We start from the raw sequence: 24,081 nt of genomic DNA, 5'->3' as shown, positions 1-24,081 counted from the left end.
CATAATTAATTATTTGTTTCCATCTTTTCCCAATTACTCCAGTTAGTTGATAAAATGAAAAGCTTGAGCAAGCATCACCATACATAGCTCTAAATTCATCATACTTCATAATTTTACCATTCTCATTGATAATATCATTGACAAAAATGATTCCTCTTTCAAACATATTTTTCCAAAAGAAAGGCTTTCCATCTATTACAATATTAGAGTTCATCCATATTAACTGCTGCAAAATATCGTCTCTTTTTTCTGGCACATAAAATTGAAAACACCACTATGAGTGGATTGTTTCCTTTATGAACCCCGCCATGTTTCCCAGCAGACTCTCTGGGAGGGGATCACTTGTAAAAAAGGATACAATTTCTTTTGATACAGTACATGTTTTTTGTCCAACAGGACATTTGTGTACCACTCAATGTTTAAATACATCTTTGGAACAATTGATGCTTTTAAAGACAGACACATAGCTTCAAGGTTGAGAAGTTTCAGGCCCCCATATTCATACTCTTTGTACAAAACCTTTCTTTTAATCTTTTCTGGTTTGCCGTTCCAGACAAAATCGAAGACCCTCCGCTCATAAATCTTAAAAAAGTTTTGTGATGGAGCTGGTAATGACAAAAACAAATAAATAAATTGAGGAATAATTAACGAGTTGGCAATAGACATTTTACCATACAAGGTTAGGGATTTCCCTTTCCATAATTGCATAATTTTGTCCAGCTTTCTTAGTCGATTATCATAATTTACTGAGCCTAGATCTTCCAGATTTTCTGGGACAACAACACCAAGTATGTTAACTGGTCCATCTGTCCACAAAACAGGCACTTTGCATTCCATTCGAAAGGACGTTCCCTTTAGATTTCCGATCCTTAACATTTTACATTTATCATAATTAAGCTTAAGGCCAGAGTGCTGTGAAAATATGTCCAAAAGATTAAGAAGGTTCCGCAAACAATGAGGAAAAATCTTATCTTTGTGAATCAGCCTTTTCTGACATGAACTTCATGAAGAACAAACACAGAACACGCCTCACTGATGCACATCTGCAAGACTCACTCAGAGTTGCAGTGTCAAGTTACACACCAGAGTACAACACACTAGTTAACAGCATGCAATGCCAGGCTTCCCACTAACTGACAAAGAAACAGATAACAGATTTGGTGTCCAGTTCAAAGTGTGACATGATTTAAAAATTTGAGAGTTTACTTTTGTATTTTACATGAGTTATTATTTGTACAAACATGGTGCAAAGTAATTCATGATTTGTTAAAAAATGTTAGTGGCTAGCTAGTTAAAATGGGATATTGTGATTTCACAAGACTGTCTTAGAAGTGATCATTTGAAAATGTTCAATTTGAAAAATGTGCACTTAGAGAAAATATAAAAATAAAGTGTTGCATATTGATATTTATCTGTTTCTATATATATTTATTGTGAGAAATCATTAAGATGATCAGTGTTTCCACAAAGATAAATATCATTAATTATTAATAATAACAGAGTTAAAGGTAAATTGAGCAAATTGGCTACTTCTGGCAATTTATTTAAGTGTGTATCTAACTGGTAGCCCTTCGCATTAATCAGTAACCAAGAAGTAGCCCTTGGTTTCAAAAAGGTTGGTGACCCCTGATGTACAGTATATATTTTTGTAATAGTTAATACAATTATGATTTTTTTTTTTTAAACAATAATTACGGACAGAATGTATTTTTTAAACTCATTAAACTAATTGTGTTTTTTTAGATGTACTATAATATATAATTTTTTTATTATGTTGTCTAATATTTTTTTGTATTGAATATGAAAATGCAAAAATGTAGAATTAAATATGTTTTTACTATATTATTTATAGATTTGTATTTTGACAGCACACATTTGTAATAGTTAGTAAAATATGATAGTTCTTATTTTTAAACAATAATAATTATACATAATTTAGATTTTTGTATACTAATTTATTTTTTACATTACTCTATTTAAAAAAAATCATGTTTCATGTTTTGTCTAACTTTCATTTTGTGTAATATATATTAAATGTGAGAATTATTAGTGGGATCTGAGCCGAGGATGTCGTCGTGGTTTGTGCAGCCCTTTGAGACATTTGTGATTAAGGGCTATCTATATAAGTCAACTTTGATTGATTGAAACTTTATTTGATATTGAATACAAAAATATAAAAAATTCCGAAGGTGTTTGTTTTACTGTATTCATACATTTATTTTTTAACAGCAGATATTTGTAATAGTTAATACAAATATGAGCATTATTATTTTAAAACAATAATGATTAGATATCATTTACTTTTGGATGTATCATACAAATTAAATATTTTGCTTAGACACCATTTTAGTTTTAGCTTTATCATTCTTATCTTATATTACACAAATATACGTTTATATACATGTAGTATATACGTACATATGTACTGAAAATATACAAACACACATACAGCATATACATGCATATGTGTTATATATCATATATTTTCTAATTCATGTTATATTTGTAGAGTTATCATACATATTACATATTTTAAATGCATTTCATTATGTATTATTTAGTAGCCGGTTTCATATTACAGCCTTGACTCACCCGGTCCACCTTGATGATCTGAAACTTCTGCGTCATGTCTGCCGGGTTGGACGGCAGCCTGGACCTGCCAGAGACGAAGCGCAGGAAGAGCACCCGCTCTTCGTTGGTGAACTCCTCCAAGCTCTGCCAGAACCAGCCGACCAGCTGGTGGCTCTCTGCCATGTCGCGGTACCGCACAAGCTTCTTCAGCGTCTCCACCGAGACCTCGGGCAGGCCGCACACCAGCTGCTCCAGCTGCTGGGCCGTCAGCAGGGAGAGGAGGGGCACGGGGACGATGGTGGACATACCCTCTCTAACGGCCGACACCTGGACAAGAGACGACGTCAGCTTTAGTATTGGTGACGAGGGACAACAAAAGGAGGGCAGGTGGACATGACAACAGACTGTGAATACAGGATGATGTCTTACACTGGAACCAATATGCTCTTTAAAAAAGTACCACATACATTACATTGTTGTTGATATTTTGGGTTGCACTTCTTGAGTTACTCTTTTTTAATTAAACATTTTACAAAGTTTCGATAAGAAGAAATTGCACTTTCCTTAGACTCTCCCAATCTGAGTGTCGAGACCCAAAATGTTGCGATAGACAGTAAATGTCAATGTTGTGGGAGGACATGATCAATGTTCTCTCTAAGGTGCGCAATTACACAAACACATGCACACATTCACAGACACACAAAGGATCACAGTCAATAAAAGTGAATTGTTCCATGCAGGATTATACCACTTCCAGTTGTACTGGGAAGTCCGAATTTCCGGGTTCCCAGTCGAAATTTAACCTGGAATGCCCTCGAGGTCGGATTTTCTGACTCGGAAAGTTGGAGCATTCTGCGTTTGTTTCGAAGATGGCTGCTCTGAATGTAAAGCAAGGGTGTCAAACCCATTTTACACTGCAAAAAGTCAGTGTTCAAAAACAAGAAAAGAAAAAAAAATTCAAAAATTAGGGGTATTTTATTTGAACTAAGCAAAATTATCTGCCAGTAGAACAAGAAAATTTGGCTTGTCAAGACGTTCCAAAACAAGTAAAATTAGCTAACTTCAATGAACCCAAAAATACCTTAAAATAAGTATATTCTCACTAATAACAAGTGCTCTTTTCTTGGTAGAAAAAAAAAAGAGACCTTTTTGCTCAATATGTTGAAAAATGTTCTTAAATTAAGTAAATGCTAGTGCCAATATCTTGACATAATGATATGCGCTTGGCATTACATTTCTTGAAACCAGAAAACTTATAATAAAAACGAATGTATGTTCTTAATGGAAAAGCAACAAGGCTTGTTACTCTCGGGGTCTTCTAGCCGCTCAGGCAAATCATATAATCTAAAAATGCATTTTTCCATCGATAACATGACATCATCGTGCCAAGTGCGTGCTTTTTCAGTCAATTAGTGCGCATATATACAGCCCGTCCCCCGGCCAAAAATGTTTTAATTGTAATTTTGAAGAATTCATCTGAATGTGCATGAACTATTTCTGTTCAAAATTGTTAAAAATGTCACATGTTAAATGTTTAAATATTAACCGTCAGTTTACTGTACTGTGCCAACTGTACTACTATATGAGTACGTATTTTTTATTGTTTCATTGAAAATAAAACAGCAAAGTCCATCCGTCTTAATTATGAGAAAAAATTGTGTCAAAGTCATGATTTTTTTTTTCATGCTTGAAATAAGAAATGATTACTTTAAATACGTAGTTTTATACTTGTGAGTGTTGATGACACAGCTTTGCAACAGTTGATATTCTGGTTTCAAGCATGTTTTACTCAATATAGGTAATCAAATCTCAGCTACAAGCTGTAATATCTTACTGAGATAATTCAGGACCAAAACCCTTAAAACAAGTAAAACACTAACATAAAATCTGCTTAGTGAGAAGAATTATCTTATTAGACAGAAAATAAGCAAATATCACCCTTATTTGAGATATTTAATCTTACTTAGATTTCAGTTTTTGCAGTGTAGCTCAGGGGCCGCATGGAGCAAAATCTATTCCCACGTGGGCCGGACGGGTAAAATCATGGCATAATAACTTAAAAATACAACTACGACAACTTCAGGTTGCTTTTACTCCGGCCCAAAACAGAACAATGACATTCTGAAAATGTACACATCACAAATAATCCTCTTGACAAAACACTTCAAGTTAGTTGAAAATTCTGAGGAAAAAAATCGGTGCAGTTTCAAAAACACCACAATGAATTTAGACTTCATCTCAGGGTATCTACAAAGTAATTCAACTTTAAGTCACAGCCCATTCAACAAAAAACAAAATGAAGCATAAATAAAAATGCTTCTATGTATCAACTACCTCATTTGTCATTTCCATTGTTGACTTTCTTTCAATTTGCACAGAATACAATCATTTTCACAGAACTATATCAATGTGCAGTCAGTGTCTCATGCAGCATTTTAAGTGGAGTTACCAATTGCTTATTTTACTCCTGTTTGTTTTACATTGGGTCGAGGGGGAGGAGTCGCAGCCCCGCTTTACCGTGTACTGTACCTCTTGCTTGGTATACTTGCTCACCTGGTATAAACTATTTGCTTGCATAACAGAATTGCTGTTGTGACATCCAATGGACACTTTTAGAACAGCAGTTACTTTAATTTAAAAATGCAGCTCAATTTTACACTTAACAAACTCATCTCGCGGGCCGGATTGAACCTGTTCACGGGCCTGATCCGGCTCGCATGTTTGACATCCCTGATGTAAACAATGATATGCACTTCTATAATATCCGTTATTAGCACTTCTGATGAGTTTTTGTCACAGTAAATCAGTTGTATACAATATATTGTTGTACATGTATATATGGTAATGTTAAACTACATTTAACTAATGTTGTACATTGCTAGCAATAGCCTCTGTGTTTCCTCTTCATCCACCAGGTTTAAAGGTTGCAGAAAGAGTGCATATTTTACCATAAGTTGTTTATATTTAGACAAGGCAAGCGCAAAAATTGTTTTGGGGATGTGGCCATGTTGATTTCCGACCTCGTAACTGGAACGCTCACAAATTGGCTGTGACGTCATTCCGAGCTCCTGCTAACCTACTCAGTGGCCTAGTGGTTAGAGTGTCCGCCCTGAGATCGGTAGGTTGTGAGTTCAAACCCCGGCCGAGTCATACAAGAGACTATAAAAATGGGACCCATTACCTCCCTGCTTGGCACTCAGCATCAAGGGTTGGAATTGGGAGTTAAATCACCAAAAAATGATTCCCGTGCGCGGCCACCGCTGCTGCTCACTACTCTCCTCACCTCCCAGGGGGTGAACAACGGGATGCGTCAAATGCAGAGAATAATTTCACCACACCTAGTGTGTGAGTGTGTGTGTGTGTGTGTGTGTGTGTGACAATCATTGGTACTTTAAGTTTCAACTTCCGAGGTGAATGGAACGCAGCATTACAGTTTACAACTGCGGTATCTTCGAACAGACATTTCCGCCATGTTTGATCGAGGTAATATACAGTACAGGCCTAAAGTTTGGACACACCTTCTCATTTCAATGCGTTTTCTTTATTTTCATGATTATTTACATTGTATATTGTCACTGAAGACATCAAAACTCTGACACTTGTGAAGTGAAAACTATTTTAGGTGACTACCTCTTGAAGCTCATCGAGAGAATGCTAAGAGTGTGCAAAACAGTAATCAGAGCAAAGGGTGGCTATTTTGAAGAAACTACAATATAAAACATGTTTTCAGTTATTTCACCTTTTTTTGTTAAGTACATAACTCCACATGTGTTCATTCATAGTTTTGATGCCTTCATTGACAATCTACAATGTAAATAGTCATGAAAATAAAGAAAATGTATTGAATGAGGAGCAGGTGTGTCCAAACTTTTGGCCTGTACTGTATGCTTACAGCTGATCACCGTTGTCAAACTCAAATTAATCACAATCATATAATCGCTCAGCCCTATGTACTACCGTCCGGCCATCTTATCTGGCATCCGTTACGCCAGTTAAGCAAAATACGAGTACAATTACATTCATTCCTTCATACCTGAGAGTCCATTTCATGCAGTCTGTACTCCAGAGCTCTCTCCACATATTCTGTCCGATTGGAGAAGTTCAGGGAAATGTTTTGACCTCCGGGAATCACCGGTACCAGCCTCCCATCTGCACTGTGGGCCACGAACGAATCCAGCGGTATCATCTGCAGAAGCAAGAGACACGGTACGATTAAAATGGACAGCGAAAGGAAAATAAGGTGCAGGCATCTCACCACATGGAAGTTCTCCTCAGTGATGCCGCTGTTTTCCAAGTGGAGAATCCCTTGCAAAGTGCGGTAGGTGAGGAGGTCCACCTCCTCCATGTCGGGCTCCCCCAGCGGCATGGAGCAGAGCTGCTTCCACACCCATGGCGCCAGATGCAAGTCGAGAGGTTTTTTGGTGCGGATGGCCACAGCCATCAGGATGCCCAGGAAGCGAAACTGGACCATGTGATCTTTTGAGCGCAAGCCTGGGTTCAGGAGGAACCTGTTGGGAACCAACAGAATGCTGTTGGAAACTGAATGACGGGATAAAATCAGGGTGTCTGCAGGTTTCAACAAGTCAAATTTAACATTTTTTTAAGACCTTAATAAATGAAATTTAAGTCCCATTTCACATCATACCGGGGGAAAATACAAAGACTTGTGGGGAAAAAGGCCCAGAATTGGATTTTAGACTTTTCCAAGACCCTGTGGATACCCTGATTAATGTTGGGTTGCACTTGGACGAAAACTGTGTACCTGTCAGTGTGACTGCCCACATCTGCAAAACTGTTGGGTGTACGGATCAGAAGGTCCACCACGCCAGACTGCAATTCCTGGCCAAAAAAATAACAGATTTCTTATATTTGGATATGACTGGTGTGTTATGTAACGTGTGTTAGTCCTACCTGGCACATCTCGGTGATGGTGTCGTCAAAAACCCCTCCGGCGTCGTCCGCTCCCTCGCCGACCAGCTTGACCTTCCAGGCTCTGGATGGCAGTCGTAGCTCCAGAGGATTCAGGCCCACCACTTGCTTGGCGATTTGCACAAAGATGGGCTTGCTGGAGCGCCCCCTGCAGTTTGATGAGGGACAGATGAACAAACCATACAGAGACATATGAAGGCAATTCGACTGTGGACTACAACAGGACTCTAGACAGGGTTCATACACTTTTCCATGGCCAAATTCAAGCACTTTTTAAGGACTTTCAAGATCAATTTCCCAGTTTTTCCAGTACCCTTCAAAAGGCGAAAATCAGTGTGACTCAATCCATAGCCTTGTTGTTTGAGGTCACCAAATGCTGTCTGTAGGAAAAATACGGAAAATCTGCTAAAACCTAAGCCTAACATTGAACCAGCAGTTATCATTAACTGAATGGAGAATAGAAAATGAAGCAGTGTTTCTGTAGACTATTCAATGTCATTGATGTTTGCAAACGTGTCTCCATTTGTGTTGTTTTTCAAATTTCTTGTTCTTTTTCTTACTTACAGCACTCAATGACATTGAACAGCACGGATTGATTCACACAAGTTAAGTAGACAACCAAAATAATGGAGCAAAAAATACATCAAACCATGTTGGATTTCCTTTTTGCATACTTTGCAGCTGGCTACACGTGGATTTGGTCCATGTTTTATCCAAAGTTTGTACTTGTCATTTTCCATCCAATGTTCATTAAAATGACAACCTCCCGGCATGATGGACCGATGCACCACTGTCCTCTTGGGGGCGACACAGAGCCGTATATACGGCTCTGGCATGACAACAACCTAATGTAAGGGCTTGTGCAAAGCCAACAGAGCAAGCGTGTAGCTTTCATTTTTAAGGAAACTTATTTTATTTTTTTCCATTTTATAATTAGCCTATTGAATCAGACTGCTGAGAAATATGATGAACATTTCCAAGCATTTACAAGCACTTCACCCAAAATTCAAGCATTTTTCAAACCTTGAAAACACAACATTAAAATCCAAGCATTTTCAAGGTTTTTAAGCACCCGTACGAACCCTGTCTAGACCAGGGATATTCAACTAAATTGTTTTGGGGGCCACATTTCCAGGAAGCTAAGGACCAGGGGGGCTGGACATCACCCTTCAATATTAGTCTTATTTTGTATATTCCTGAGAACCAGCGTCTTCTACAGTAGACATTTGATTTTCTTTCACAACTGAACCCACGGGCCACCAGTTGAATAGCGCCAAATTATGAAAAAGAGAGGACCCAAAATGGAATGGAACACCACGAGTATAACTGAAGAAGTTGAAGAAATGACTACTGACTGCATCTGAAGTAAATAAGTTACAGCAACACATTGGTGAGATAAATAACTTAAAAAATGTGTAGGAGAGGACCAAAAGGGGTGATTTGAATAATGCCTCAGTTATGTAAATTACAAGTTTGTACACTAGTGTTTTATGTTTGCTAACAAGGTTAAAGGCCTACTGAAACCCACTACTACCGACCACGCAGTCTGATAGTTTATATATCAATGATGAAATCTTAACATTGAAACACATGCCAATACGGCCGGGTTAACTTATAAAGTGCAATTTTAAATTTCCCGCCACACTTCCGGTTGAAAAACTCCTTTGGATATGACCAGGGCCGGCCCGTGGCATAGGCCGTATAGGCAAATGCTAAGGGCGCCGTCCATCAGGGGGCGCCACGCCAGTGCCACAAATGTTGGAGGAAAAAAAAAAAAAAAAAAAAAAAGTTGGTACTATTATTTCTAAATACAAAAAATAATCCCACGTTAATTAAAATGCAAAGTAAAGCCTATTTAATATAAATATTATTTGTTACAAAATTACGCCCCCCCCCTCCCCCCCCCCACCACCCCCCGTGGGTGCGCCCCCTCCCTTCCCGTATCATGACTCTTTTTGGACGTCACCACATCAAAAAATAAACACAAGATGTCAAAACGGCCAAAACTGTCAGGTGCCCAGGGAAGAATAAATAGAAAAGAAGAGGAGGAGAAACGAGAAAAAGACAGAGGTAGCAGGTAGGTAACGTTAGCCTACATGAAATTATTTGTCTGTTACAGAATGTGATAGTAACCTGGCTATTTAGCATTAAGCTAATGTTACATGATTCAGCAATATCTAATCAATAAATAGCTAGTTCTGTTTTAACGTTGGGTTAATATTGTGGAGGGGGCTAAATTGTTATGGAAAATAATAATGTAACGTTAGGTAATTACAGTACTCCCACCTTACATTCCTCAGGTACATTTGTATTAGATCTTTTAAGCAGGTGTTTTTTGTTTACATTATTATTGCCTTCTGGTTAGCTAATGTTTGCATTATTATTGCCTTCTGGTTAGCTAATGTTTGCCCTGCAGGTAATAGTCACTTTTCCACCCCTGTATATATTAGGTATAGTTGTAAGCCTAGATGTTAAAGTGCACATCATTAATGTTAATTAAGCAATATCATATGAGAGGGAATGCTGTTTTTTAATTTGAGCACTGCTGTGATTCGGTTAAAGATAATCATAACATAACATTCTCATATAATATGTTAATTTGCTTTAAGTAAAAATAAAAAGGTCAAAGACAAAACTATTCGGTTTCTTGTGAGTATATACACTTCACTGCCAATGTGGGGGGGCGCCACCTAAAATCTTGCCTAGGGCGCCACATTGGTTAGGGCCAGGCCTGGATATGACTTATGCGCGTGACGTCACAAAATCCACGGAAGTGGTTGGACCCCATCGGACCCGATACAAAAACCTCTTGTTTTCTTCGACAAAATTCCACAGTATTCTGGACATCTGTGTTGGTGAATCTTTTGCAATTTGTTTAATGAACAATGGAGGCTGCAAAGAACAACGATGTAGGATGGATCGATCGATGTATTAGCGGCTAAGTACAATACTTACAGCAACACAACAAGGACTACTTACTTAGCAGACGCCTAGCTGCCAAACCTACAGATGAAGTCCTTTGTCGCGCCGTCGATCGCTGGAACGCAGGTGAGCACGGCTGTTGATGGGAAGATGAGGGCTGGCTGGCGTAGGTGGAGCGCTAATGTTTTTATCATAGTTCTGTGAGGTCCGGTTGCTAAGTTGCTAAATTAGCCTTAGCGTCGTTAGCAACAGCATTGTTAAGCCTTACCAGGCTGAGAATTTTTAACCGTGTAGTTACATGTACATGGTTTAATAGTATTGTTGATCTTCTGTCTATCCTTCCAGTCAGGGATTGATTTATTTTGTTTCTATTTGCATTTGAGACAGATGCTATCACGTTAGCTCATGCTACAGAGGTTCGTCGATGATGGGTGTCATTCGTCGCGCCGTCGATCGCTGGAACGCAGGTGAGCACGGCTGTTGATGTAACCGTGTAGTTACATGTACATGGTTTAATAGTATTGTTGATCTTCTGTCTATCCTTCCAGTCAGGGGTTTATTTCTTTTGTTTCTATCTTCATTTGAGAACGATGCTATCACGTTAGCTCAGTAGCTAAGTGTGTCACCGATGTATTGTCGTGGAGATAAAAGTCACTTTAAATGTCCATTTCGAGTGCTCGACTCTCATTTTCAAGAGGATATAGTATCCGAGGTGGTTTAAAATACAAATCCATGATCCACAATAGAAAAAGGAGAGAGTGTGGAATCCAATGAGCCAGCTTGTACCTAAGTTACGGTCAAGGCGAAAAAAGATATGTCCATCACTGCCTCTCTAGTCCTTCACTGTAACGTTCCTCATCTACGAATCTTTCATCCTCGCTCAAATTAATGGGGTAATCATCGCTTTCTCGGTCCGAATCTCTCTCGCTCCATTGTAAACAAAGGAAAATTGTGAGGAATATTACCTCCTGTGACGTCACGCTACTTCCGGTACAGGCAAGGCTTTTTTTATCAGCGAGCAAAAGTTGTGAACTTTATTGTTGATTTTCTCTACTAAATCCTTTCAGCAAAAATATGGCAATATCGCGAAATGATTAAGTATGACACATAGAATGGATCTGCTATTCCCGTTTAAATTTAAAAAAAAAATCATTTCAGTAGGCCTTTAAATGTCAATTCAAGGATCTGCTGATGTGTTTTCTACAGTGGCCCAAGATCCTCTATGCAACAGGAGTACTCTAGTGGTTTTAGGAATTTGCTGTAAAAATGGTTTGTCTTCCAAGTTTTGAACTGAACTGGAAGGCAGGTATGGTGTCATTCCCGGGTCGGATTTTTGCATGTTGAATAGCCCTGCTCTAGACATTACACCGATCAACAATCAATGACGTACTTGGTAGAAATGCGCTTCACAGTGATTTGTGGGCCATATGTTTTGCCCTGAGTCATGGTTCTCCCAATGGAGCGTACGAGAGGGAGAGTGTTGACTTTTGGTGACAGGAGGCCTCTGAGCTCGCCACGGACAATGGCTGCCGTGCCTGAATTGTATCTTGAGGTGGACACCTAGACATTGATGAACGTGGAGACAAAGAAAACAGGAATGAGGAACACGCCAAGACTAAGAGAAGTGCAACATGTTGACATGTTGCATTGTCTTTATCTACCTCTGCATGCGCTCATGTGTCAGTCTCCTACGTGTAATTTGTCATACTGTTTACAATCAACTTATCAATTCTGGCTGAGCTCCTTATCGCTATTAAAACTATGGTTTACTTTCTAACGTGCTATGCAATATACTTGTTAATTAATGAGAGCTACGGTATGGTTTCCTTATCCACTTCCTCATGCACTCCAAATGTGATTACCGGATTCTTGGCGTCAAGGTTAAGCAGCCTCCATGACTTGTACATCAGATCTGAGAAGTGGTAGAGCACCCTCAGGCGCATGCAAAGCACATCAGGGCTGCAGCCTTTCAAAGTGTTGTACTGGGGAGGGACAGACTGCGGAAGACCAAGCTGGACATTTCCAGAGCCACCTACAGATAATCAATGATTAGTATCATCAAAGTGTGTCTATTTTAACTGCAGTAATATGCAAGAACCTGAAGTTTTAACAGAGGTGGGCGTGGTCCATGCTGAGCTGTGGCATCGTCCTGCAGAGATCTGTCTGATGTTCTTCCCCTGGAGGACTGTCACGACAGTGGGCTCCTTCACCGGGTTAGAATGGCCGAGACCCAGCTGGAACACACAAAGAGGACGTTGAAGTGATCGGATGGGCGATCATGAGCAAAAGTCTCTGTTGGGAGTTCAATAATCCATTTAGAATAGGACTTTCTAAAGGAAATGTCCTGTATGAATATGAAACTAAGTAAAAAGGACATAAAATAACTTTGGATTGGGTATCGTTCACCTTTGAAATAATATAGTACCAATTCTTGGTAGCTGGGAATCGATACCGGTACTGAAAAGTATACATTTTTGATACTTATGTGTGTTCATATGTGTTAATAAATGTTAATTAAAAAAACAAAAAACATTTTTTATTCAACATTTAACACTGAGCTGTGCTGCCCAGTTGTCTTTCACTTCTGTATCTCATTTGCAAGTACTGTACTGTAACATTTTATAGTAGACTTTACATGCAGTTGCAATTCCAAAATGTTAGATGGCAGGAGTGTATAGACTAGGGTTTGTTGCCATAGCTAGGAAGTAGTCTTTGCCTTTAAGTTGAATGCACAAGCTTTTTCATTGGTTGAGTCCTACAAAGTGTTTATACTGTAAGTATTGTATTTATTACACACCAGCTGTCTCATTGCAACATACATATTTGGTTGTAGCTTTAATTATTAATATTGCAGGCATTAAAAACGCCACAACAAGTTGCTAATGCTAAACGGTAGCATGTGTTTCGCAAATCCAATTAGCCTCGAGCTAGCGTATTTTGAAAAGTAGAGCCTTACTGTGTTTTTGAGCGCTTTCTTTTTGCTTTGTTGGCCTGGAAAATTGTAACATTACTGATAGAGGCAGTCCGACTGGGTTAAATAAAATATATACAATTATCCACCCATTTTCCTGGGGGGGTAGCTAAACAAAATGTATTCATGGAAAAAAAGAACAATTTAATAAAAAATATAATATCGCAAAGTAACACTCATTTTAATACGGAATACTTTTGTATTAGTTGTTCCCTTTTAATTAGCTAAATGTATGTATAGTTGGTTATCTATCATTGTGCAAAAAGGTAATGAAGACAAAAGTGTGGTCGTAGAGGTTACCTGTCCGTCACTATTACACCCCCAGGCGTAGACCTCCCCAGTGGAGGACAAGGCGAGGACGTGTTCACAGCCCAGGGTCACGTCCTCTATGAAGAGCCCGTCCAGTGCGGGAACCACCTGAGGACATGACCTGTTCTTGAGCATGGAGTCTGGAAGGCCAATCAGACGCTCTGGTTGGAAGAGCAGAGGAGTATTATACAACAACATCTCAACTCAAATGTGTTGCATAGGACTAGATTTGACATTCTAAATGTACCCTGTCCAAATGTGTACACGTGTCCATCACAGGCCAAGACAACAGAGAATTGTGTTCCACAGCTGACCTTCTTGATGCCTTTATTGCAAAGCTGCTCCACTTTCTAAAGATTAAAAAAAAAAAATCTATCGATATGTCCCACTCTTGTTCCATAATAAGGTAATCAAAACAAGTTGACATACCTGAGGATAGTATTTTGCTGTTGAGGAACCAGTCCCCAATTTACCGTAATCCCCATCTCCAAACGCCCACACAATCGTGCCGTCCGCAGACAAGACCAAAGTGTGGTTGAGACCACAGGAGACCTGAGAAAGAGCGTTGATTTTGTGTAACCGTACTGAGATCTTATTTTTGCTAAGTAAACAGTCAGCTCATTTTATATTTCGGTTCTAGAGCAGAGGTGTCCAAAATGTTCCAGAAAAGGCATACATAAAATTAAAGGATGCCACAGCCATTAGGTTATATGGTGTACATTAAAAATATTAAGAAAATGTAAGTCAATAAATATAAGCTAAACTAGCTGAACAAAACAGTTTTATGTCATAGTAACAAAGAAAGTTAGTGTGAGGGCTGATCTAATCCTTTACTAATATTATTATTCCACCATTTAAAATCTTTTTGAGGGCTTTAGCACACTCGAAAACTTACCATATTGTGCAAAAAATGTGTTCACATTTTCATCGTGACAAGATGCACGGAAATACTCAAAGACCATATACAGTACAGAAAGGCGCAAAGGTCGTCGGACATTTTGGTTTTCAAGTCCAATTTTGGGCAGGATTTGAGCCGGTTCTTTTTTTTGTGGAAGACTTTAATCCTGGATGTGTTTATTTTGTCTTCAGAATGTGTCACGGGCCAATAAAAAAAAAAGAGTGGCGGGTCGCAAATGGCCCCTAGGTCGCACTTTGGACACCCTTGGGTCTAAAAGGTTCATGGGGAAAACTAGCAGGGTGTTGACACGGGCCCTCTGCTATGTGGTGCATTTTTTAATACTGTTTCATGTAGCATTCAGTGCCCATGACCAAAACCCTTTTTAAAAGGGGAACTGCACTTTTTGGGGAATTTTGCCTATCTTTCACAATCATTATGAAAGACATGACGACGGATGGATTTTTTTATGCATTCTAAATATTAAATAAACGTAAATAAAAGGCCGCTTACAGCGGAGCCACTGAGAGGTCCTTTATTCTGCCCATAACATCCAATAAATAACCATTCACAAAGCGCCAAAAATACTCCATTTACATTTTGTGACTTGAACAATACCCAAGTATTAGTGATTATGTTTATATATGCGCTAACGCAGACAAACTATAGCGGCGCTGTGTAACAAGCCTGTGTACTATTTCGACATGATCGACTAGCGAGGCGTTTCCTCGCTTCCTTGCTCCCTGAAAGTTTATTCCATCCATCCATTTTCTACCGTTTGTCCCTCTCGGGGTCACGGGGGTGCTGGAGCCTATTCCAGCTGCACTCGGGTGGAAGGCGGGGTACACCCAGGACAGGTCGCCACTGTAGATTATAAATCATGCCTCTCACCTGGAAGGTAGATGGCTGAGGACGTATTCCGACAAGTTGGTACACTTTAACAGCCATTTAAGGCCCAGAAATGGTGAGAACGACACAAAAAGAAGCTTGGTCCCCCTCCCCCCTGTTTCTTCATGAGGATTATGGTCATTCTTCATCTAAACAGGAATATATGAACATCCCAGCAGTCGGCATCCCAATGACAGCAGACACGGTACAGTAAGTGATGTTTTATTATGTTTGTTGGCTCTCATGAAGTCTTCAGTGAGTAGTAATCAGTGATGAAGAAAAAAAAAAAACCCAAAGGTTGTGATGCGTTATGAAATGAATGCGCCACATATGCTTAAAATGATCAAAATATGTGAATGTTATTATAAATGTGCTCGTTACTACATTACATATATACTTACATCATGTATATAAAACCCTAATGGAGGTGTTCAGATGTTTTTTTAAGGGCTTCATGAGCAGAATTAAACGGCTCCTATAGGCTCCATTGTAAGCAGACTTTTGATCGCATTTATAGAATGCATTAAAAAAATGTACATCCGTCGTTTTGTCTCTCTTTATGAATGTGAACGATTGGCAAAATTAAAAAAAAAGTGCAGTTCCCCTTTAAGGGTTGTTTTAGAAGATTCTCTTTTGAACAGGGTCTTACATTCAGGGTGGTCTTATATTTATGTCAATACGATAATTCATCTTCTAGAAGCAAAAAAACAGTGCATGTTAATCTTACCTGTCCAACATGGTATCCCTCCAAAGCAGCCACCCTTTCAGGGAGCACCTTGTTGGAAGTTGACCTTTGACCAAGACGGCCAGATTCGCCGCTACCAAAAGTAAACAGCTTCCCATCGGACGTCACCACGGCAGAATGTCGGAAACCACAGGCAAGCTTTAAAGAGTAAGGAAAAATCGTTAATAATGATGCGTCTACTTCACTGGCACCGTGTTATAAAACAACCTCTACCTGAATGACCTCTTCTCCTTGTAAGGCCTCTATTTGTTTGGGTCTTCTCTGTCTTTCAGTGTTGCCGTGTCCCAGTTTTCCGAAATCGCCGTCCCCCCAGCTAAAGACCTCCCCGGTCTCCGTCAGGGCCATGGAGTGTCCGTCTGAGCCGCAGGACGTCACCAGTTGGGTCACCACGTAACCTGACCAGTTACACAGTTCTATGTAATTCCTCATATACGACTAAGGTCATTCCGTTACTTAACTAGTTCACTTTTTTTCACCAAGTACCACCATAATGGCGAAGTTGGTAGAGTGGCTGTGCCAGCAATCGGGGTGTTGCTGGTTACTGGGGTTCAATTCCCACCTTCTACCTTCCTAGTCACGTCCGTTGTGTCCTTGGGCAAGACACTTCACCCTTTGCCTCTGATGGCTGCTGGTTAGCGCCTTGCATGGCAGCTCCCGCCATCAGTGTGTGATTGTGTGTGTGAATGGGTAAATGTAAAAATACTGTCAAAGTGCTTTGAGTACCTTGAAGGTACAAAAGCGCTATACAAGTATAACCCATTTATCATTATCATTTATAATGACCAACATTAAAATACAGTGGCCTAGTAGGCCTGAATGTTCATTAAAAAAAGCCAGATGTTTTATTTAACAAGTATATTTAATAATTTTTGCCACTGTAACATTACACAGTTTGAACAGTAACACTGTGTTATATTTAATTAAGGGATTATTTGGCTTAACACTAGATGAAGCCCGAGTAGACTTCGACTTAGACAAGCTTTATTGATCCACAAGGAAAATAGTTCCACACAGTAGCTCAGTTACAAATGATGGAAAGGGTAAGGATGGAAAGGATAATGCAGGTATAAAGTAGACTAAAATTGTACCATAGTTGCAATATAACATAGTGGCCAACTGTATTAGGGTGAGGCTTTGACATAATGATATAAGGATCTTACCCTGAAAAGCGCAAATTATAGTGGGAACATAGAGATCATCCGAGTTCCCTTGTCCCAGCCTGCCATACTGTCCTTCCCCTAAAGCTAGCACAGTCCCATTGGACTGAACCAAGAAAGTACAGTTCTGACCGCAAACCACCTGAAAAAGGACAAGCATTAAGCAAAGGGGAGCCATTGAGGGTGTGTCGGCGTACGATGAGGAAATTACAGTACCTGTTGTGTCTGCAGAAGAGCAGCCGCGAGTGTAGGTGTCATGGGATTGCTTCCCGTTCCCGCTAGCTGTCCGTAGCGTCCGTTCCCCCACAAGTACACCTCACTTTTGCCCCCCCGCTGCCAGTCCTGAGGGAAATATGATACAGACCATTAAGATTTTACTATAAACTCAGTTGTTTATCATTATACTTCACCCATATCTGGATTCTCTTGGACAGGGTTCAGCTATCCCAAGGGTTCCTAAAACTAGCCAATTGCTATTGATCCCTTTTCTGACACCAAATTTCACAAAGATGAGCCAAGTGCAAACTTCAATCCAGATTTGAAAACGTGCAAAAGAGCCAAGCTTTTTGGTCGGTACTCAACCGTCTGTCCCATTTCTGACACCAGTTTCCAAAAAGATGAAGAAGTTTGAACCCCATGGATTGTATACAACGTGACTTCACACTATCCTCAGGAAGTGGAACCATGCAAGTTGAAAAACCTTTCCAATGCCTGTGCGAAAGAGTCAGACCTCCTGGGGTGGTGGTCTGATATTTCACCAAGTCGTCCCACTTCTCACAGAAGAGTCAGGTTGTCTGGCAATGCAGTCAGATGCATAGCAGCTAGATTTCATTATAATCCATCCTACTTCTGACACAAGTTTTTTAAAGATGTAAAAAATCGCAAACCATCGATCGTACACAAAGTTCCATGACACTAACCTCGGGAAGTGGAACAACGCCGTACAAAGACCCCATTCATAAAATGTATCCCTGGAGTCCCATTAGAAGTGTTACTAAATCTGTGTAAACCACACACCCATAATTCCAAGACAATCCAATTTCTGATATAATTACTTTGAGGAGGTGGAAGAAAATATGATTTAATCCCGATTAGAATATACAATACAGGGTAGACACAGTTTGAAGACAAAAAACAACAACAATGGAAAACTATCATCCATTTTAAAAATAATTTTGTTCAAGAATGCAGCCCTTTGAGACACTCGTGATTTAGGGCTATGTAAGTAAACTTTGATTGATTGATTGATAGAAAAACATGTCCACTTTCCATGACACAGGTTTCATTCTTATTTATTTTTTTCAATCCAGGGTTCGTACTACAACCACAATCAGTTCAAGTCTTTACCTCTGGGCGAGTGGTGGCCCAAGACATCAGCTGTTCGTCCATCCTGAAGCTCCACTTGCTGTTGTCCTACAAGACAGGACAAGTCCCTCCGATTATAATCTCACTCACATCTCCGCCTTTGCACAATAAATGTAATTTACCAGGGCTTTTGAGATTTCAGACCCATCCCGCTCCTCCAATTCTGGAACCGCAAAGGATTCTGGGAAGACGATGCCGCTGGCAATAGCCTCTGCACTTCGCACGGTGGTGGCGTAGGTGGCGAGCCAGCTCCATTCGGATGGGCAGGATCGGGCGTTGGGGTTGTGATGCGGGGGACAAGGGTACCGGCACAGGTGTTGCTCTAAGGACAAACCGACAGCCAGGGAGGCCAGGCTCTGCAGGAAGGCACTGTGAACCAGTTGGTCACCAGCAGCGACGTGGGTCTGCATGAAGATGGGCAAAGTCACCTCTCCTCACAAAACCACAGAGCAATATACAGAATGCCGTCAAGTAATAATGGTTAATGACCCGCTCGTAGGCGTACTGCTCCTGCAGCAGCAAGGGCAGCCTCTCCAGCAGCACCGCCAAACAAGGAGCCCGATGAAGACCAAGGATGTTCTGGCTTCTGAGGACCATGCGGCAGGAAGCCAGCACGTGATTCTGACTGATCCAGTCTGGGGTGCAGCAGATCAACAAAACATCCTAGATGGGGGGGGAGTAACAAGGTTTTCCTTAAAAGTTAGACTGCATTGTGGTTTTAGTCCTATTTTTTTTAGTGGTTTAAGTTTTGTTATGCCAAAATAAAAAATGTCATATAAAAAGAAACACATATTTAAAGTAAATCAATTAAATAGTGAAGTCATTTTTTACATTTTCAATTTAATAATTATATTTGGAAAAATAAACTAATGTAATTATTTTAAACATATTTATCAATGTCTTTATTTCATGACCTTTGCATTTATTTACCGGTAATACCTTTTTTAATTATCACGCCACAGTGCATTAAAAAGCACCATGAAAATTGTCATGAAATGCACTTTGATAAAGATTTCATTGTGAAAAGGCATCTATCAAGAGGTGATCTGATTGGTTGCACTGCAATGCAAGCCACACCTCTAATGAAGGGAGGCTGTCAATGTACTGCCCCCTCATAAAATAAAATGTCATTAAATTAACAAATAGTTCAATAAAATAATTTCAGATTATATGACACAATTTTAAAAATGTGCAGAGTTTAATACATGTTTTTACAGCTTTCAGTAATATATTATATAAATACCGGTATTATATTTTTTGGGGCAAGTATTTTTTTATTTATCTAATTTTGGCACAAAATCCCTCCAAAAGATGTTTTCTGTTGTCCTACTAAAACAGTTAATATAAACATTTTGCATGACAATTGAGTGTTGAAAATATTATTTTAAAAATATCCTATACACTTAAAAGGCTCCATGATTGTGACAGTTTGACCCTGGAACAGATGTGTTTTGTTTCCACTATTTCCTATGGTAAAAACTGCAGTTGTGTCCACTGTACACCGTTCCACTGTACATTAAATTAGTAAAAGTATTGGGACAACTGGCCATTACACAAAGACAGGGCCGTAATCAGGATTAAACAAGTACCGAGGTCAAAAAATTATGGTCCAAGGAGGAGCTTTGAAAGGCTGAAATCATAGGTATCCCAGCACCATTACCGTGATCAATTCACTTTTTAATTACCATGCTGAATTTTAGCATAGTTAAAATATATGTTTAAAAACTTTACAACATTTCAACCTTGATATGGATTTGAACAAAGGACCTACTGCTTTGTATTTCAAATCCTAGTCACGCGTGCAACGAGAGATATTTGGAGAAATTTGTCTTCATATTCTAAGAGAGAATATGACGTGTCCAGGAATACGTTTGGGGTAAAATTTCATATGAAGCGGCTTGTCATTAAATAATTTACATTTAACATGCACTTCTTCACACAAAATGCCCCCAACCCAACCCCCTCAAGATAGCGAAGCACTATGCTATGCACTGTGCTCGTTCTGCGTTTAGGGCGGTGCGGCACCTGACTGACATGTCAACGTTTCACATCAATTTCATTCTAGTGAAACCAACATTTGTGATGTCAATATAATTTAAATGTTAACGTTATGTAGACAGCACATTTCGGATCGGATGTTTAAAATAAAAGTCTGGAGTTGTGGCGGGCTGGGCATGACCTAAGATCGTATATTGGGAGAGGATGATCTACCGCATGATGATGTACAGCCCACACAAAGTTGATTTGCAGTCAGTCATATCATCTTCTTTTTGTCACTTAAAAAAAAATACCCAAGACGTGACCTCCGTCTCCTCAATGGTAGTCACGGCTATGCACAACGGGAAGAAAAATTAAAGAAGCTAAGTTATGAATGATCCAAATTACCTTAGATCGCCCAAAGCAGACGACAACACCCATTTTTGGGATCCAGGTGGTGCTGACGACAGAGCCCAAGCCTGTAACGGTCTGTAGAACTGAACCATCCTGCAAGCTCATGCAGTGTCATGAACATTTCCCACATGTATCGTTTAACTGCAAATAGGTGAATGATGTTCTCCAACCTGTAAGGACCAGATGTTGAGCAGCCCTCCTATGCCTCCAGAAACCAACGCCATCCCACTGGGGCAAAATGAAAGCGACTTCACGGCGGTAATGTGAGCGTGAAGAACAAATACGCACGTTGGACTCTCCTGAAATACCAAAAAAATCTGCTGTTAAACAGTATTTTGAAACGATGAAGAAAACACAGGTCCACCTTTACATTGGCGTTTCTCGACTCCCTCAAGGAGCTGGACAAAGGTACAGCAGCACCCCCTTGTGGCAACTTCCAGACATGCACAGAGCCATTCTGACAACCTCTGGAAGGGAAAAAACGAAGAGTTACAGAATATATATCAGAAGGAGAATAAGGCGCAAACTTACATAGCCATCATGAGCATGGGATCCGGGGCTCGGCCAGAAAGTGGACACCACTCAACTATGTTGACGGTGCAGGGATGCACCAGGGAGTGGAGTGTCACCCATTCTCCCCCTGAGAGTCCCACAATCTTCACAACCTCTGACCTGCCCAAACAGAGCAGCAGGTGCCCTGTGGGATCCCATTTGAGGGAAGTAACACCATCCTGTGCGCACAGTTGAAAAAATTTAGCCTTTTTTTTTTTTTAACTGCTCAAAGTCATCATTGAGTGAATTATAATGAAGCTAGACCTGGTGGACAGGAAGCACCACCAATGGCTCATTTTCATATGTCTCGGTTGTGGCCAAAAGTATCTTTCCACTGGGGTACCCGACTGCAAATGGCTTTTCCTCACCATGCCAGGCCACACATTGCGGAGCTACGAAAGACCACCGTAAAGAAAAGTTTTTCCCTACAGATATTAAACAAACAATATACATTTGTGGCTCCCTACCCTCTGTCCTGTAGCAGTGGGTGAGCTCAGTGGTCTTTACAAGCAAGTCCAGCTCCTGCATGGTGACACGCAGCCAGCTAAGGGACCCGTCCAGCCGCCCCACCAGCAAGCTTTCGGTAGGTCTGCTCTTGTAAGCGCCAGGCTGCTCCAGAAGCCACAAGCTGAAGGCCGGAGCCCAACACAGCGTCGTGACTCGGGATGACTGAACCTCTGTGTGACAGTGAGACCCTGCAGACAAGACACAAGGTCGCGACACCACAGCTTTAAAAATGTATATATTGTGAAATGATAATAATGTTAGGACGGGGTTTCCAAAGTGTGACCTGCAGCTAATTTTTTAATGACCAGCGGCACATTCTAAAAATACTACTAAAAAAAAAAACATAAGTGGAATAAAACGTTGACATGTTGATGATAATCATACGAAGCTGACTTGCAGGCTGTTTTTTTGTATTTAAAAAAATAATACACCTTATTATTATTACCTACTCAGTGGCCTAGTGGTTAGAGTGTCCGCCCTGAGATCGGTAGGTCGTGGGTTAAAACCCCAGCCGAGTCATACCAAAGACTATAAAAATGGGACCCATTACCTCCCTGCTTGGCACTCAGCATCAAGGGTTGGAATTAAAGTTAAAGTTAAAGTTAAAGTACCAATGATTGTCACACACACACTAGGTGTGGTGAAATTTGTCCTCTGCATTTGACCCATCCCCTTGGGGAGCAGTGGGCAGCAGCGGCGCCGCGCCCGGGAATCATTTTGGTGATTTAACCCCCAATTCCAACCCTTGATGCTGAGTGCCAAGCAGGGAGGTAATGGGTCCCATTTTTATAGTCTTTGGTATGACTCGGCTGGGATTTGAACTCCAACCTACCGATCTCAGGGCGGATTGGGGGTTAAATCACCAAAAATTATTCCCGGGCGCGGCACAGCTGCTGCCCACTGCTCCCCTCACCTCCCAGGGGGTAAACAAGGGGATGGGTCAAATGCAGAGGACAAATTTCACCATAGCTAGTGTGTGTGTGTGACAATCATTGGTACTTTAACTATTACATTGGTTTAGAAAATGAAAAATATAAAAATAATCTCTGTATCTTTTGATTTTTCAGTATGGGGCTTAGTGGAAAAGTTTAGACAACGATTCAATGCTATTGAAAAGAACTGAAGTTTTCTATACAAGTATTTTTTTAATCTCAACAATTACAACATTTTATTAACTTTTTTCAATATAATTTTTATGGATTTGTAAATGTATTTTTATTATTTATTTATTTCAACCTGATTCTTCAATGAGGTGTTTTGGAGAATGTCTGGTGGGATACATTGTATACATCCCATTTTTTCAGACTCAACTGTCAGATTACATTTTTTATCTGCCGTTTTTGTTTTTTTACTTTACAATCATTAAAATACAGTATCAAAGAAAATGCATTTATTTAGATTATTATGTTTGTTTCAATATATTGTATTTTGTTACATGATTTGCGTTATTCCTATAATCAATAATTAATAACGTAATTATTTTGTAGCTTAAATTGGATATCATACACAATCGGTAGATACATGATGGGCTAAAATGTGGTTGTCACCTTTTTATTCTCTAGATAAAATTCAGTTATTCAAAGGTTACTGTTTGATTTAAACGAGAGTAATCCCTCGTTTATGGCAGTTAATTGGCTCCTGACATGACATTCCTTAAAGTAAGAATAAGTAATTATAGATGGGATATTTTAATAGATAGAGCATAAAAAAACTTAAATATCTTCTAAATACATTTTTCAACATTGTGAGTCATCTAGACATAAAACAACCCCTTTTAGTCACCAATACACTATTTTAATCCATAATAGTAGCGCTGCCTGAAGCTAAGGCAATCAGTGGCCACGATACTACACAGCGTGATCTGATCGGTTTGGTCTCA

The 24,081-nt window shown here is 39.8% G+C and overlaps 1 protein-coding gene across 8 annotated transcripts in view; it reads right to left on the bottom strand.

Annotated features, from left to right (window-relative positions):
- The window catches only part of LOC133638554 (probable E3 ubiquitin-protein ligase HERC1), a 122,101-nt gene that overhangs the window by 4,017 nt on the left and 94,003 nt on the right, over positions 1-24,081 (bottom strand). For 7 of the 8 annotated variants that reach the window (XM_062031291.1, XM_062031294.1, XM_062031297.1 and 4 more), the window contains 24 exons: positions 22,163-22,390; positions 21,960-22,087; positions 21,675-21,874; positions 21,508-21,610; positions 21,314-21,442; positions 21,138-21,236; positions 19,242-19,415; positions 18,875-19,156; positions 18,735-18,800; positions 17,604-17,729; positions 17,391-17,529; positions 16,444-16,625; positions 16,213-16,368; positions 14,132-14,254; positions 13,950-14,052; positions 13,694-13,863; positions 12,521-12,656; positions 12,285-12,454; positions 11,813-11,982; positions 7,483-7,648; positions 7,334-7,410; positions 6,827-7,079; positions 6,605-6,757; positions 2,593-2,898 (listed from right to left, as the gene is read on the bottom strand). In XM_062031291.1, the coding sequence (XP_061887275.1) occupies positions 2,593-2,898; positions 6,605-6,757; positions 6,827-7,079; positions 7,334-7,410; positions 7,483-7,648; positions 11,813-11,982; positions 12,285-12,454; positions 12,521-12,656; positions 13,694-13,863; positions 13,950-14,052; positions 14,132-14,254; positions 16,213-16,368; positions 16,444-16,625; positions 17,391-17,529; positions 17,604-17,729; positions 18,735-18,800; positions 18,875-19,156; positions 19,242-19,415; positions 21,138-21,236; positions 21,314-21,442; positions 21,508-21,610; positions 21,675-21,874; positions 21,960-22,087; positions 22,163-22,390 (3,839 nt within the window). The remainder of the gene's footprint in view (positions 1-2,592; positions 2,899-6,604; positions 6,758-6,826; positions 7,080-7,333; positions 7,411-7,482; positions 7,649-11,812; positions 11,983-12,284; positions 12,455-12,520; positions 12,657-13,693; positions 13,864-13,949; positions 14,053-14,131; positions 14,255-16,212; positions 16,369-16,443; positions 16,626-17,390; positions 17,530-17,603; positions 17,730-18,734; positions 18,801-18,874; positions 19,157-19,241; positions 19,416-21,137; positions 21,237-21,313; positions 21,443-21,507; positions 21,611-21,674; positions 21,875-21,959; positions 22,088-22,162; positions 22,391-24,081) is intronic. The other variant, XM_062031295.1, reaches the window with a different exon arrangement.

This window comes from Entelurus aequoreus, linkage group LG21, assembly GCF_033978785.1.
Source record: "Entelurus aequoreus isolate RoL-2023_Sb linkage group LG21, RoL_Eaeq_v1.1, whole genome shotgun sequence".
NCBI lineage: Eukaryota > Metazoa > Chordata > Actinopteri > Syngnathiformes > Syngnathidae > Entelurus > Entelurus aequoreus.
This window is presented reverse-complemented; position numbering and strand designations above follow the sequence as displayed.